The sequence below is a fragment of the Tripterygium wilfordii genome, chromosome 9 (assembly GCF_013401445.1).
Source record: "Tripterygium wilfordii isolate XIE 37 chromosome 9, ASM1340144v1, whole genome shotgun sequence".
Taxonomy (NCBI): Eukaryota; Viridiplantae; Streptophyta; class Magnoliopsida; order Celastrales; family Celastraceae; genus Tripterygium; species Tripterygium wilfordii.
In genome coordinates this window covers 4870724-4888791 of record NC_052240.1, presented here as the reverse complement: position 1 = coordinate 4888791, position 18068 = coordinate 4870724, and the positions used below count along the sequence as shown (strand labels likewise).

Genomic DNA, 18068 nt, shown 5'->3' with positions numbered 1-18068 from the left:
CGTCTTGTTGCTAAAGGCTTTACTCAGGAGTATGGCATTGATTATGAAGAGACATTTGCTCCAGTTGCTCGTCTTACTTCAGTACGCAGTCTGTTAGCTATTGCTGCTGCTAGAGGCTGGACATTGTCACAGATGGATGTGAAGAATGCCTTCCTCAATGGTGATCTTGCTGAAGAAGTCTATATGAAACCTCCTCCTGGCTATTCACATCCCCCTAATACAGTCTGTCGCCTTCGTCGTGCCTTATATGGCCTCAAACAAGCTCCACGCGCATGGTTTGCCAAGTTTAGCTCTACTATTCAACAACGTGGTTTTCAATCCAGTTCTTATGACTCAGCATTCTTTGTTCGTCGGACAGCCTTAGGCTGTGTTTTTCTACTAATTTATGTCGATGACATGATTATTACAGGAGATGATTATTCTGGTATCACTGATCTTAAGGAATATCTTCAACAACAATTTGAGATGAAGGATCTTGGTTCTCTAAGTTACTTTCTTGGCCTTGAAGTACTCTCGGACACTACCGGGTACTATTTATCTCAGGCTAAGTATGCTTCTGATTTACTTGCTCGGGCTGGTCTCACAGATAGTAAGATTACTTCTACTCCACTGGAACCTAATATCAAGCTTAAACCTTCTGATGGTACTCCTCTCAGTGATATCACCCTCTATCGACAATTGGTTGGTAGTCTCGTATATCTTACTGTCACCCGCCCTGATATAGCCTATGCTGTACATGTTGTTAGTCAATTCATGTCAGCTCCCCGCTCTTCCCACTATGAAGCAGTCATTCATATATTGCGTTATATCAAAGCAACTCTTTATTATGGCCTTCATTTTTCTGCTGCTTCCTCACTTGAGTTGCGCGCCTACTCTGACTCCGATTGGGCTGGTGATCCCACTGATAGACGATCAACCACTGGCTTTTGCATCTTGTTAGGGGATTCTCTCATTTCTTGGCGAAGCAAGAAGCAGACTTCAGTTGCTCGTTCGAGCACGGAGGCTGAATATCGTGCACTTGCTACTACCACTCAAGAAATTGTTTGGCTTCGTTGGCTTCTTGGAGATATGGGAGTTCAATCTCCCAGTCCTACACCTCTATTTTGTGATAATAGAAGTGCAATCCACATTGCTCACAATGATGTTTACCATGAGCGTACCAAACACATTGAGATTGATTGCCATTTTACTCGTCAGCATGTCACACAGGGAACTATTCAACTCTGCTCAATATCTACTCTTGACCAACCTGCTGATCTCTTCACCAAGCCACTCCTGCCAGGTCGTTTCAGAGACTTAGTTTCCAAACTCAAGCTTACTTCTACTGCACCAACTTGAGTTTGAGGGGGGATGTCAAAGATATCAACAAAATCTTTGATATCTTTGACAAATGAACAAAATCTTTGAATTTGTCAAAGATATCTACAAAATATCAATGATATCTTTGACAAATCAACAAAATCTTTGAATTTGTCAAAGATATCAACATCTTTGATTTACTTTATTGACATTATTTTTCTTACTTTTCCTTTCTAACGCCTATATAAAGGCATGTTGTACACAATCAAGATATAGTGAAAAATATAGATCCTTTCACTTCTCTAACACAAACCCAAACCCAAAAATAAAAATCAAACCCACATATGTACCCACACCACCCAACTCCGTGAGCCAATCTGTTATTGCAATTGAAGGCGAAGAGCGCTCTTCTTTTTTTTCCCCTAAGTCATCGAATTCAGAGAGAGACGGGCTAGGGGCTCCACCCACGCAATTCAAGTAGGTGTGGAACTAAGAGAATTGGTGTGAATCTGAGGGGCTCCACCCACGCATCAGACACTCTAAACCACACTATAAATCATTTAAGTATTTATTTCTACAATCATTTTTTTATGAATTTAAAGTTAATACATTTTCCAAATAATATAACATTAAATACTATCATATTAAATAATAATCAATTGACATTAATATTAATAATTATTAATATTAATGGTAGAATAATATGTTAGCTGAATTGTGTGGCTAGTGACGTGGTTGTTGGGGTATGTGGCTACAAATATCGTTGTTGAATTGTGTGGTTATTTTGTGGTTGTTGAAATGTATGGCTATTTTGTGGTTGTTGAAATGTATGGCTATTTTGTGGTTGTTGAGTTGTGTGGCTACGAATGTAGATGTTGAAATACTTGGCTAAGAATTGATTGTTGAGTTGTATGGATGTAAGTGTAGTAGAAATTATCTATATAAGCAATGAACTTTTGATATTTTTTTACATATGCTCAAATCATCATTTCTCCAATATACTCTAATATCAATGGATTTATTTTCAAAGCGTAGAAAGAAAAAGATCATAGGAGACCCCCTTCAAATGACGATGTATAGGAAACACTAGCTATTGGGTTAGCTATGGAGTTCGAATGATCGTCCTCTAATAATGGTTTTGGATAAAAGCGATCATATATCGATCGCAATACTTTGTCAGGCCATGATCGTTTGTTTCAACAAAGGCGTGACAATAACCATGCTTAGAGGAGTACAAATACTACAAAAAACTGGGCCTTTTTTGTTTGTCGCTATTGCTGTGAGATAATAAGATAGTCCAATATACACTCCCTGCCAAAAACTCATAAAAATTAGCAAGAGAAGAAATGAGTGAACCAGTGAATGGACCAAAAATGCCTAAAATAGATCTTACCCCATGGAGATAAGTAGCTAGTTTGATATCCTTGTGTATATACCAGAAGGAAGTGTTGCCTTTTTCCACCATGAATGCAACAATCATACCTGGGACCATCCCTGTCGTGCATTGTAGAGTCGCTAAAGAGAGTTTAGCCGGGTAAGATTTTAGTACAAATGCCTGTAAAAACCACATTACAAAAAAAGAAGAACAAGTCCATTAGCAGCAAAACCAACATCCCTTATATTTTGTATTTTCCAACATATATGGGGTCCGTTTAGCGCACAATTTTGATAGTAATATATATTGTAGCATATATGGTAAATAATAAATGATAGTAGATATGGTTCCTGAAATGTTGGTAGGTGTTTGGTTATACTTTTACTGGTAGCATAAATGGTGTTAAAATAGTTGTGTAAATTATGTGTAAGGGTATTATCCATTAAAGTTGAAACATATTAAAATAAATGGTAAAATAAATAAAAAAATCATTTATAAAATTAATTATAAAATAAAATAAATATATTATTAGCAATTACTTTTCAAATAATTTTTAATAATTTTTATTTAAAGAATTAAATTATTAACTAATTCAAACTAAAAATGTCGGGTAAACAAGGTGGAAAGAGAATGAGGGTATTATATTCACTCTAATATAAAGTGAGGGTTAAAAAAGGAAAATTGTTGCAAATTATCTTATATAAGACCATTTGAAAATTGACAAAAAGCTGTACCAAACCGGCCCAATATATTGTCTAGAAATTGTCTCGGTTTTTGGGAGGGGAAATTGTTGTTTGTTTGTAATTTACAATTTATTGTTCAAAGGCAAGACATGGTGCACCAAACGGACCCATATTACCTGCAAAATAAAGTAAGAAGCCCAAATGACACAACCAACTACAATCATAATCGAACAGGTCACCAAATCTCCATTATCAGTAGCATGTTTTGCTAAATTTTGAGAATCAACATGATGACTACGATGAATCCATGGAAAATTCCTATGAGTTCCCTGGACAAGACTCAGCACCATTGCCCCACCAATGGCCACAATTGTGCCAGAAACTTTGGCTTGGCAGTGTACGTAGTTTCCTTATGTTCATCTTCTCATACCTATAACAACAGTCCAACCCTCAACAATGTCAGTGATTAATTCCAACTTCTTCTTACCTTAACAATGATTGACATGATTAAATATTTCACTTCCTCAAAATCCAAGCCATTGCAAATGTCAATGCTGGAAGAAGATTGCACATTGCACTACCAAAAGCTGCTGTTGTGTACTTCATCCCTGTGCAGTATAAACCGTGACCAGCAACCGGCCTGCATATATACAATCACATCTATCAATATTTACAAAATTGAAATTGAAAGTCGAGTTTGATTAGTAATTGATAAGTTTCGAGATCATTACTCGAACAAGCTGAGCAGCATTATCTTGGCAAAGATGGAGAAGGCCATCTTTGGTCTTAACTTCCTGTTAATCATTCACATTAGAAGAAATTAATTAAAACAGTACCCAAAGACACACTCAAAGACGTCAAAATGAGAACTTAGTGAACACAAACCTCTCAACAATCAAGGCAAAAGGAGCCAATACAGCAGAAGCAACAGCCATTCTGTACACCACAAGCACATAGGCACTCATTCCATGATTTAGACTAGCCTTGACCAAAAATAAAATTGGCATGCCAACATCAACAATTACAATAGCAAATGACTCCATTGAAACAATTGCAAATGACTCCATTGACTAAGTTTCATATATATATATATATATATATATATATATAGTGTAGAGTTTTTGGATTTTTTTTCCCGGGCCCCAACCCCTGAACCTCCAACTAGACAAGCCAAAAAAGAAACCACACACAGCCTCTTGCCCATAAGATTCCTCTGTTCTTCAGTGATGATACTATGTTGTTTAGTCTAAAGTGGTTAAACATTGTCCAATTGTATACTCCTACCTAGTCATCTTCTCTTTCGGATAATTAAACATTATTACTGGAGAAAACCAAATTTTGTGACTTTTAAATAAAATCTTATTTAACATATTTATCATCTTATAAGAATGTATACAAAAAGTACATATAAAATTAATAGTTTGTAAATATATTTTTAAAAGAAAAAATTATTCGTTTATTATAAGATGAAAATGTTTTGTAGCATTGCCATTGAAGCAGGGGCACTAAAAGCACAAATCACATAATATGCTCATCACTTATTCATAGGGATGACGTCGTCAAGATTAGAGATTTCATTTTATTTTAATTAGTTGAAGTATACGAACTGGGGACTCTCAGTTTGATTCATACAAGAAGCTTTTGGTCAACTTGACATGCCAGCACTTTAACCCATCGAACCAGGAAAAAACCTGACGGTTGAATAAAGTTGTAAAATGAGTGGCCAATGTGAAACATTTAGAACGTGAGATACTAAGTTGTAACTGGGGTTATCTGTCAATGGTAAAAAATAACATTTACCCTGACTTTTCATCACTTTATCAGTTTAAGTTAGGATTTAGAACATTAGTCATGGATAAAGACATATAATTTGTTTGAACTTGAATTGGAAAACTTTATAACAAATATAATGAAGTAGTAATTGCTTGATCAAGCATACAATTAGGTCATTGATTGAGGAGGTTGAATCCAAATTGCCTTGAAGCAGTACTTTAAGCCTGTGTTAATTCCATTGAAAACGACCCAACACAGCTGGATCATATTAGTTCTTGCTATGGGATCCTCTTGTTGTTTTTCACATTTTTTAACCATTTTCTTGTTGCCTTAGGCAATCACTCATTCTTCCATTGGGGACAGGTGCACGAACGACAACTCCAAACGTCACACATCCGCCGCCTACCTACCGTTTAGGTGGCACCAGCGAGATCCAGCTAAGGTAAGGAACTTCGTGTCGCGGCTGCTCCACTCCGCCGCGGTCTCATGAACTGAACTTCGTTGCCTTCCCGCGCGCGAAGCAAGTGGGCGCTGCGCTGTGGGTCAGTTTCGGGGCGGGGGGTGAAGAGAGACCATAAGAATAATTCATTTGGATCGACGAGCCTTTTCAGCCCCAAAACTCAGAATCAATGGAATGTCTGTCTATCTATGAACATCTATTCTATCTGTATATCTAGGGGATCTCTCTCTACATATCAAAGTTTTTTTTATGGCATGATATGATCGCCTAGCCGTAGCCGCATATCGGCTGCGCTCAATATGCGGTATTTCCGCTGGATCAGATCTTTCGCTTTGACGGAAGCTTTTGGACCTAGCAAAAATGGAAGCCTTCGCGCAAGCAAGCCCGCGAGAGAAGGAAGCAAAGTAGAAGCTTTGCCAGAAGCAAAACGAGGAAGCAGAGCTGTCGTATAAGCGGTAGCTTCCCCCGACCGACTAAAAGAAAACAGTCGCGACCTACTTTGATTCAAAAGAAAGGCGAAGGGTTTGGCAACAAGCAAACGGCTTTCTATCATAGTTGCATAATTCAATTAAAAATCTTTGGAAAAACAATGAACACTAGAAGATTAGCCCGAGGCATGCAAGCACTGTCTTCAAGAATAATTCCGACACAACCGGCTATTCCCCAGGATTTAACGAGCTCTTCCTTATTTTGTAGGTCAACAGAAATCCGCAACCATAATCGAAAAACTAAATCCAAAAATCGAATAATCATGATTTTGGATCGGTTTCTCGATTGCGGATCGGTTGTGGACGCCCCCTAATACTAGAGCCCATTTGTTGCAGATCAATAATGAAATAATGAGTCCAAACAAGCTCAGTTGACAAATGACTAAATAGAGGAGATATCCAATGAATCCTCCATAATCCAGCCCAAGGAACTGAGCCCATCTCCTCGTGCCATTTGATCAACGGCCCATTATTAATAGAGCCCATTTGACCAATCAACAGGGACTTGCAAGGAAAATTTTATCTACACACCATAAGTTACATAAAAAAGTTATAAGTTTAGACCTAATTTTGTAGTGAAAATACCAAATTACCCTTTTTATACACAATATCACAATATGTGTGTTAAGTTTACACACATTTGCAAACTCTTCAACCTTGTACCCTCTCCACTACCTTCATCTCCGGCATACGATCTACGACCCTTCCTCGAACTCCCTTCACGCATTCAATATTAGAAAAATCAAGTCTTGCTTGGCAAAAGTAAGTTTTATATCACTACGCTGTAGAGATTTTAAAGAAATTAAATTGTTCCTCAACCCTCGTCATATTATTTGAAAGTGCAGCTTCAAAGTTCTTCAAAGACGATCTCCAGCTATCAAAGCACTAGTATTGAACAACTTCACATACAACAGGATAGCGGTGGCCAACTAGTATAGGATCATCACTGCAGCAGTATATCCAAATATATGGTGTTCTATCCTTTTTCTCTCTCTAGACCCTAGGTAAGACTCGTAGCCATAAGAACAAATGCAGTCCAGATGGAAGACATGGTGACAGATTGGGATAAAACGCAGCGTATCATGGTCTTCAAACTCGTTGAGGCAAATCGCGCATTCCATTGATTCGCCACCAATTTTCACGTTTTTGACATCGGAGTAGATGAGGAACGGGAATGTCTCAATGAGGTCATCATCCTCTACAACGTTTCTTGGAGTGAAAATTAGGTTTTTTTTGGCAGTGAAGTAAACTTAGTAATCAACAATAAAATATATATAAAAAAATATTATTTTTTTTTGAGTACAAGTACAAACACAATATATGATACACCACCAGATTAAGCCTATGAAAGTACAGGTGTCAACAGGCCCCACGCAGGAGGCACAAATCAAGCCCATGCAGGGGCCAACTATCAAGCCCACGTAGGGGCAGACGAAGCCCACACACCTCTTTGTAAATATTCGGAGGAGGTGAGACTATAACCCATGACCTCAGTCAGGGACATGCAAAGTCATTGACACTCAACCAATGGCTCATTTGCATTTCTTTTAAATATTGATGTTTAGGGTTTATATGTCATTGCATACTAGGATATTTTTAGAAACTACAAATTTTGAAAAAGTTGGGTAAACTTAGTATATTGATGGTGTGTAAATAAAATTCCCTACTTACAAAACACTATAACAGGAGGAAAAATAGAAGGGAGCTGCTATTCGCACAAAAGTTTCGATTCACTGCACACAACTATTTAATACACCCTAATTATTTTCTAATACACATAATGAATTTCCTAAAAAACCCTTTCATATATATTAACTGTATAACATTAAATAACATAATCTACCCTTCCCCCACCCATGTATATCAAAGTTATCTTGCCTTTTATTTGTCTTTCCCTCTCCCGTACTCCAACCCCCAAACAAACATCTCTAATATCATTAAAAATTAATCCATTAATTACAAATTCCTCACTCTCCGTTAGAATTGAGAAAGACTTCCGCATTTTTATTTTATCATCTCGACTGTGTTATTCTCACATAAATTAAGGGCAATGCCAATTTTTTTTTTTCCTGAACGCCACAACCAAGGGGACCCAAAAAGAAACTAAAGCAAAAAAGATATATAATGATAGTAACAATTGCCCGATAGACCTAGAATCCAAATACAAAGGGAGGAAGACCCAGCACCAAACACTATGAACCAAAGAGGAACACTAGCAGAAAATCCAATCCACCAATCTTAGTCCTCTCTGAATGAAGAGCATCAGAGAATGAGAACCCAAAAAAAAAAAGAAAAAAAAGAGAACTCAAAAATTGCTATTGTGAAGATGAGAACAAAATTTTCAAAGAGCACGCAAGCTGATGAAAATTCTCCTTGAACCATGCCCAAATTAATTAGTCTAAGGATTGTATTACGGTTAGATAGTTTAATACTTTAATTTAATGTAATTGTATTGAGCATAAATTATGGATGCAAACAGTAAACATACTTTAAGGTAATTTCATAGGCTAAAATATTATATATGTCCTTAGACTATCACATTTTTCTCGATTATGTCCTTAAACTATTTTTTCTTTATTCTATCCTCAAACTATTATTTTCCACACGGTTTCTATCATGAGTTAGCTTTCCGATATTGACTCGGACGAAAATGCTGATGTGGCATCCACGTGATTGTAAAATTAAAATAAAAACTAACTTTCATTTAACACGTGTACATTTAAAACAAGATTTATCTTAGAAAGACGAAGACCTTTCTACTTCACTGCTTGCCGACAAAGTGGAAAATGACATGCACAAAACTTTGATTTCAATTTTCTTTCTAAACCCTAGATTATTTTGATTTCAGTTTTGATTTTCATTTTGGTTCGTTTTCATTTTATTTTTTTTTTAAAATTTAAGATCACATGTGGAGTTAAATCAATTAAAAAATAAATCCACGTGTCAATCTTGTCGGAATTTAGATGACACATCAGTAATTTTGTTGGAGTCAATATCAGAATGTTGATTTGGGATATAAATGATGTGCAAAACAATAGTTGAAGGACATAATAAAGAAAATTTTTTGTTTAAGAACATAATAGAGAAAATTGTGATAATATAAGGACATATATAATATTTTAGCCTAATTTCATATAAGAACATTTTGATAAATTTAAATATTTTAAAAAAATGTGTGTGTAAAGAACGGAAACCCGTGTGCGAATAGCGGCTAAGTGAAAAAAGAAGTGACGCACAGCCCAAAGGCCGCACCATCCCATCGTGTTAGCATCCTAAAACCACTCTCCCATTTCCCTCCTCCAAATCCACGGCCCACACCCAACACATGACCCAAACCCAACCCATCCTACACCCCCAGCCAAGTTATGCCCAAAACTACCCCTTCCATCAAGAATCAACTACCCAGCGGCCCATTAGGTTGAGCCTAATAAAACTTTTTTGTGGAATAGTCACGTTATATAGAATATCTTCACTTTCAATAGTTACATACAAGTCCATATAACATAGAAAAGCAGGATGCCCATGGCGTGTACGTGTGGGATGAACCAAATCCTCATTAAATTTGATTTTCCCATTAGAAGTGGCTCGTACATGTTCTGCAGTACCCCCTGTGAATACTCCGCCGGTATGAAAAGTTCGTAATGTTAGTTGAGTACCCGGCTCTCCAATAGATTGACCCGCAATAATACCTACAGCTTCTCCTAATTCAACCAGGTCGCCATGAGTAGGACTTCGGCCATAACATAAGCGACAGATCCAAGAGGTACTCCTACAAGTAAAGGGGGTTCGAAGGGATATGAATTGCGTTCGAAAGGCTTTGAATCGATTGACAAGCCAAACCCCAATATCTTGATTTCTAACGGCAATGCACCGGGAACCCATATAGATATCGTCTGCTAATACACGACTAATTTAGAATTAAAATCTATGAGTCCATTCTTTTTCTATGGAATGATAATTTGTAATGATAAATAACCTACTTAACTCAGTGGTTAGAGTATTGCTTTCATACGGCGGGAGTCATTGGGTAGTTGGCCCATTAGGTTGAGCCCAGATAGATCAATTACAGCCCCACCGGTCCTCGACGCCGATGGTGTCCTCTTTGTGTGCTGCTTGTGCTACATTTGTCTAATTGTTTCTTTTGGAACTCCCTCTCAAGTTCCTTTCGATACGTAAGATGTGCAAGTCAAACATTAGACTATGTTTGGATCGAGAGATTTAGGGGAAAGGAAGAGACGAAAAAAGGGAGTTTCCATCCGATTATTTTATTTGGATAGTTTATAAAAAAATTAAGGGGAGCGATATGAGAAGAATTGGGGAAATATTTCATTAAATTTTCTCAAAATATGTCCTCCCAAAATGAGGTCACTTGAAGAGAAGTGATTACTAATTAATTTATTATAAATTAAAAACATATTTGACATTTATACATAATATTTTAACATAAAAATAATGATAAACTAGTAAATTAAATAAATTTTCTTTTCTTTCTTTTTCTATCTATTTCGACATACAAAAATGACATGTAGCCCATGGCTTTGGTAGCTCATTGCAGTCCAAGTCTAGGTGGCATGTCCAGTCAGCAATCTTATGTAGGCAAATTTTAAATTTTAAAAATTAAACACAAATATTCTCTCTCTCATCTTCTTCATCCTCACATTTTCTCGTTCTATCCTCTCTCTCCTCCTTCTCTCCCGTTTCCAGTGATTATCCGGCCACCGATCTAGGCCACCAATCTACAAATCTAAAGCGTTGGATTACCATGACTCATCCCTAACCTTTGTTTGCTGCTAACAACCGCCTATTTTGTCTGAATCTCACCTTGAAGTTGTGGCAAACGAAACTTTTAGAGCCCGATCTGGCCACCATAGGCCATCCCTCCGTTAACCACCACCACCGTTGAACTTGCCTTGACGAGCTCTACATGTTTCAGCCCTTGGATGATCGAAATAGTTGCCAGAAAGTGAAAACTAATTTGTAACTTGGTTGTAATCTAGTTTTGAACCATTAATCAGGTATATTTTTTATTTTGCCTTCACGTTCTGAATGTATAGATGATTTTATATCAGAATCTATTAAATTTGGTGTCATTCTACTGGTTCTAATCTGAGACAAATGGTTATTTCATTGTTTTTTATGGTTGTTCCACTGATTTTAATCTGAGACAGATGGTTATTTCATTATTTTTTATTGTTATTCCACTGGTTTTAATCTCAGACAAATAGTTATTCCATTATTTTTAATATTAGACAGATAGTTATTCCATTCATTTGATTTCATTCCAGTATTTTTTCAATGATTTAGTTATTTTTTTAATTTCATTTCATTGATTTTTGAGTGTTGATAAATGATTTTTTTAATGGATTTCAATTACGATATGGTGGTTAATAATGAAGATATTATATTGGTGGATGAATGAGGTTGTTGATAGGTCGAATAACAATAACACTAAAGTGGTTGAACAAATAAACAATGTAATTCAAATAAATCTCAACGGATTTCAAGTAAAAAATAATGAGTTGCTTATTCCACTATTTTAAGTCAATGAAATAAATGAAATAAGCATTATTCTTGGCGAAATTTAGGAGAATTAGTTATTCAAATGCTTTAATGCAATGAAATAACCATTGGTCTGAGACAAAATTGAAAGGAATAAGTTACTGTTTTAATTCATGGAATAAATATATGTCTTAGTCAAAATTCATTGTTTTTTAAAAGCATAGTACAAAATCCATTATTTTTTGAAAACACAGTTTAGAATCAATTGTTTTTTGAAAGCACGATTTAGAATTCATTGTTTTGATTCCAGAATCAAATATTTTTTAAACTAGAATCAATTGTTGTTAGTCCAGAATATACTTCTTGAAATTCCATTGTTTTCAAAAACAATGGAATTAAGATCCGTCCGATAAAATCCATCGATAATAAATTTTGTTAGAAAGAGTTTTATACATTGATTCTGAATATATAATTTCTTTTCTAAATCTAATATGTATTTTGAGAGTTAAAATATTTTAAAATTTCGTTTTAAAAAGAGAAAAAAAAATCATATTACAATATTGTCATGGCACATGATAAGTCAGTGTGCCACATGACATTGGTTTACGTGGACTAGCACTATATGGGATACCTAACATCACTGTTAGACATAAAAGGGAAAAAAAAATTTTTACCTTCCCTCCTCTTATCTCCCCAAAAATCCCTCAATCCCATCAATTGTGTGACTCAACTCCCGGGCAAGGAATGACATTAATTGAAAACATTAAAATCTTTTTTAATCAAATAACAAAAAAAGAATATCTAGGGCTCTAGACAAAAAAAAAATTAAAATAAATAATTATAAAGAATATATAATACAGTTTGTATTAGTTAGGAACGTAGACGTATTACTTATCATACAAGAAAATCCAATTTCACAACCACCCTCAACGGCGGAGGAAGATGATGATTTTGAAGAGGCTTCAGCGATCCAGGTTCTCACACAAACCAACAAACCCATATTTTGTTGCCAAGCAGAGCCATATCAAGCAAACCAATCTCAGAGACAACAACTACAGCAACAACGACAACTTTAGGTGCAAGAAATTATCAAAAACACTCTCTACTAAGACGATGATGTTCACAAGGTTTCCTGGCAATTCCCTGTTTCATCGATTCGGGTATGTTTGCAATCCACATTCCAATCTTGTTAGGAACGACCTAGATTTTGTTTCCAAGCACTACCATACTATTCAAAACAACCACAACAAAGGTAGTGTCCTTGTCAAGTATACCTCCCAGCAGAAGAGAGAGCACTGCTTCTCCATACTCTTTACAAGTGTCAAAAAACAAGTGCTTACCCACATAGAACCCTTGGACATACCATTAACGAGACGTTTTACGTACTACTTAGTAGTATTGGGTCCCTGTAATGGCTTATTCTGTATTTATGATGGTTTAGAAAAGATTGCTCTCTGGAACCCTGCCACCAGAGACTTTAAGCCGCCTCCCGGTTCAGAGTATTATACAGGGTATTATAATCTTGGGTTTGGGTTTGATCGAAAGACCAACGATTACAGGTGTTGAGGTTTGTTAATAACATGATGGAAACCAATTTAATCGATCGAGTTGAGCTTTACTCTCTAAAGAATGATTCCTGGAGAGAAATCCCTCATGTTGACAATGTACTTACCCGACATATTCCGTGTTTAGATGACAACTATGGAGTTTCTTACAATGGAATTTGTCACTGGCAAGCAGTAGATTCTGACGGTAAGAGACTTATTATGTCATTTGATGTTGGAGATGAGGTGCTTGAGAAATTGCCTCTGCCAGATTTGGATGGCTATGACTATTATAAATCCCAACATGCGATTCTTAATGGATTGCCTGCTGTTATTTTTGTCAAACTGGAACGGTCAGAGAAATGTCTTGATGTATGGGTGATGTCTGAACATGGAGCGAAAAAATCTTGGGTCAAATTACCAAGTATTGGACCATTTTCAGGCATTCAGAGGCCGTTAGGGTTTTCGAAGAATGGTGAATTGTTTTGGGAAGACATAAAGGGGCAACTCGTCTTATATGATGCCAGTACTCAACTGGTGAAAAATCTGCAACTCAGTGGGTGTAGTAATACTCTACAAGTGGTAAGTTATGTCGAGAATCTTGTTCCCAATCCATGGTGGTAGATAAGGAGGTAGAAGAGGTGAAATTTTTGTGTGAATTTGCACAATTCATGGAGAAACAACAATTTCCTATTAATGTTGGGACACAAATAGATGTGGGTAATCTTTGCTACATATGTAATCTGGATGTTATGAATACTTTGGAGTCCCAAACTTGCTTACATCGTATCGATGTTTCTTTGCCATTTTCATTCTTATTCTCATTCTTTTGGCTCTGATATACAAGTCCAAGACAGAGATGTTGCATGACTAAGCTAGACATTCAGATGGTTTAAAGTTTTCAATTTTATTGGTGGTATTTTGCCTACTTATCTTTTTTGACATTATTAGTGTTTACAGGTTCTTTGCTCGTCTTATTTGTTTATTGGCTTATGTGAGGAGCCTTTTAGTTCTAGGCAGTGCAATAGATGCAAAATTTTACCGAAACACATTTCTTTCAAAAAACACCCATCTCGTCGAATAGTGACGGAGAAGAAAAATCTAGGCTAAATTAAAGAGGAGGGTTCGTGGTAGTTGGGTTGAAGAGGGTTCCAAATTTCCAATACATATTTTTCTATTGGAACCCCTCTCACACCCTCCCCTTCCCTCCCCAACCATCGGAAATATTCTCTCATGCTTAGCTCTAAGAACAAAGAAAAAGAAAAAAAGAAAAAATATTATATTTGATTGAAACAAAGAAGGAATTTATTGATAAAAAAACAAAGAAAGAATTTGCATTTCTTTTCTTTTGCCTAAAAACGTGCAAGCTAAGCATCGATATGGGTGTGGGATTACGAATATTGGGACTCGTCAACTCTATCAAAAATTAGGATACAGGGTGCGGTTGGATACGACTTATGTAATTAAATATTATTTTATATATATTCATATAAAAATTTAGAAATATATTTATAAATATAAATCAAATATTTTCTCATTCACAATTCAAGATATATTATATTAGTTTGTTTAGCCAGCAAGAGAAAAATATGCTTGTTCTATTTTATTTTATTTTTCATATCTTGTTGCCTTTATATGGATCATTAGGCTTTCAACGACGAAATAAATTTTAACAAGTTTTAAGCCCAAAATATGGTCCCGAATTGGGCATGGCCAATAGTTGGGCTACTCAAAGAGTGTTGTTTTAAACCCATAATAACAAATCGTGATGACCCGGAAGTGACTCCCAGGGTGATGCATTTGGAAATGACCTATACCTTGAAATATGCAAATCCGTGAAGGTTACGGCGAACTTGGCTTCTCTAGATGAGACCCAAGATCCGGATGTTTTCTCTTTCTGTCATAAATTCAAACCTACAATATTATCCAGTTCATGAGGATACATCAAGTCTGCATTGACTTTATTCTTCATAAACTCAACTACTAATGGCCTAAGCCCAACTCACTAGCCAAGCCCCATTACTAGGGTCAAAGCCTAACTCACTAGACTCATAAAAAGGCCTTGTTGTTTAACAAGGGGTGAACTTGGAATAAACCACTTGGTTGAGTCACACCCAATCGATGTGGGATTCTAACACTTTCAGATTGGCATGCAGACCCATACTTAGTGTAATGGAAATCTAGAACCTTCAATACGTCGTTGCCTCATCCCAGATCGCCCAGCCAAATCTGATAGAATTGGAGTTGAAACCCAAACGAATTAGAACAAGTTTTTTTTATTAAAAAAAATGGAGTGCGGCAATCACCCACCCGATGTGTTTGCTGGCGCACCCATACTGCACTCGCACCCCATATGCACTCAGTACAGGTGTGGCGACCTAAATGACGAATAAGTTTTTCTTAGTGTGCAAGTTTGGTTTTGGTGATTCTTAGTGTGCGACAACCTAAATAGCGAATCAGTGTTTCTTGTTGTTTCAATACCTCATGTGGTTATAGATCGGATTTTCTAAACAAATTCGTTAATGTTCCGAAACCAAAACCCTAATAATGAGATTTTTTTAATAGGAGGGTAGCTAAAATAACAAAATGACAATCTAAGAATAGTTGTTGAGCTTGTGTTGACCCATCGACTTTGTCGGTTCATTGTTATTTATCGACATTCACCAACAAAGAATTGTGCCATGATGGGCTCTAGCCATGAAACATAGGATTAGCACAAACAAATTAAGTGGTACGATTAAGTTACTTATTGAAGTTGAATGGGCTCAATATATGATATAAGTATCGTTGAACCTTTGTTCTAACCGGTTGAACCTTGTAAGATCCTCCATCAATTGATATTGAAACCTAATGAGTGTAATATGTTTATATAAGTTCTTTTTTAATAAGATGTTCATATAAGTTCTTAAAAATTTAGAAAAGTTGAATCAATTGTGTGAAACACCTCCCGCAATCATCATATCCTTGAAACTATTTTTGATAAAAAGGGGTTTCTGGGTCTGGGTTTTGGTTTTGTGATAAAATCTCCTTTAACTTGTAGAGTTAAGCTAAGCCTAACTTTGTCGAAATCATACTCAACTTATTTAGGTATATAGTGTAATTAAATGTGGGTCCCATTATCTCCCTTGTAAACCAACTTACAAGAGAGGAGGGAAACCTACTCGAATATACTAATACAAGTGTAGTACTTAGTGATGTGGGATTTTGTTTTAACATTCTCTCACAGACGTGGATTGGGTTATGCCAGGGCCAACACGTGGGCAATGTAGAGGCCAGTGTTCCCTATCAAGATTTTGGGTTTGCTCCGATACTATTATCGCCCTTGCAAATCAACTTACAAAGGACGAGGAAAAACCACTCTAATATTTTAGCATAGGTACTAGTACAGTAATTCTCATGCAATATGTTATTTGTTTTAATATTTAGAAATTTAAGTTTGAGCTCAAATTGTTTAGTAATATTTATTTAAATTAAAACCTAGGCTTGACACTCCACCAGAAGCTTGAATTTACAAAAGATAGATATAAATCAACGAATCATATTGCGTGTATCTTTCTTTTTTATTTAAATAAGGCATTATCCTTATGAGTAAAATCAATCAATTTCTCTCTTTCAAAAGAGGTATAGAATTGTTGGCAAGAATTTTCATGCTTATAAATGATATTATTATGGTTTATTTATGTGTAAATTGAAATTCATTTTTATAAGACACTTTTAGATCACTAGAGGTTGTTTAGTTGTTCTTATATAAATGAACATGATTGTTGATGATTAAGATGTGTTGTTAGTTTTCTTTGTCTGTCCAAAGATAGTAGATATTTCTAATTGTTGCATATATTATTGAAAAATATATCAAATCGTTATTAACATCCTATCCAAAAGAGAACATCAATATACATATATTATTTATATGAATAATTTTGAATTTTTACGAATGTTTAAATTCATGACTCAAAATGTTATTGAATAAACATTTTATTATTTATACAGTCTTTGTTCTTGTTTCTCTGCATTCGTAAGCTACATATTTTCTAATATTTAATGGATTTAATGTCTCTGATTGGTATGAACAAGTTTAATTTTGATGTCTTGAAATTTGATTTAGCATTTAAGTCAAGAAACCCAGTACTATTATTGACACTAGCAATGTTGAAGAGAAGTTCTATTATGAGAATTGTGAAAGATCAAATAGACTGAGCTTAATATTTTTGCTCTTCCCTAACAAAAAGCGCTAAACATTTTATGAAGTTTGTGGAAGAGTACTCCCAAACTGTTGATAAGTCACTTGCTGAGACATTAATGGGTACTTTAATCACCATCACCATGAAGTTTGATGATTTTTATACCGTGCATGAACATGTCATTAAATGACAAACATTGTAGCACGACTTAAGTCCTAGGGAATGGATGTGAATAAGAATTTACTTGTACAATTTATCATCAACTCATTACCTATGATTCTTTTCAAATGAATTATAACACCATGAAGAACAAATGAAGCGTGTATGAATTGCACAATATGCTTGTTCAGGAGGAAACAAGACTTAAGAATTAAGATGCTCATTCCATTTATTATGCAAGTTATCAAAGAGTTAGAAAAAAAGGTAGAAAGAAACATGGTAAAAGGGATTTCTTACAACTCCTACTCATGTTTTTAATATGATGAAGGGATTTCTTACAACTCATACCATAAACTTATCAAATAAGAAATTATTTTTATGGGAAACAGAGTGAAAAATCTTGTTGAAGCCATTGAAACATAACTTACAAGGGTAGTCAAGTTTGGGCTACAGAGTCCATTGTTGTTTCCCAACAAACCTCCCACTCAAGATCCGCTCTATAATTAATAGCAAAATTCATTTTGAAATTATAATGAAGGAAAAACTAATAATAAATAGAAAAAAATATGAATCGTCTTTCAATTACTAGAATAAATAAGAAACAAAT

General features: G+C 35.5%; 1 protein-coding gene across 1 annotated transcript; it reads left to right on the top strand.

Moving 5' to 3' along the window:
• Positions 1-13157: 13157 nt before the first annotated feature.
• On the top strand, positions 13158-13995 carry LOC120005930 (F-box/kelch-repeat protein At3g06240-like). The gene is made up of 2 exons (XM_038855813.1): positions 13158-13703; positions 13969-13995. The coding sequence occupies exons 1-2, from the start codon at positions 13158-13160 to the stop codon at positions 13993-13995; spliced, it is 573 nt and encodes a 190-aa protein (XP_038711741.1).
• The last annotated feature ends 4073 nt before the right edge of the window (positions 13996-18068 follow it).

Bases quoted from the DNA above. Each gene is read 5' to 3' on its own strand.
- LOC120005930 (XM_038855813.1), top strand. From the start codon at position 13,158: ATGATGGAAACCAATTTAATCGATCGAGTTGAGCTTTACTCTCTAAAG. The intron at 13,704-13,968 runs GTAAGTTATGTC...CTGATATACAAG, and splicing joins GTAGTAATACTCTACAAGTG to TCCAAGACAGAGATGTTGCA.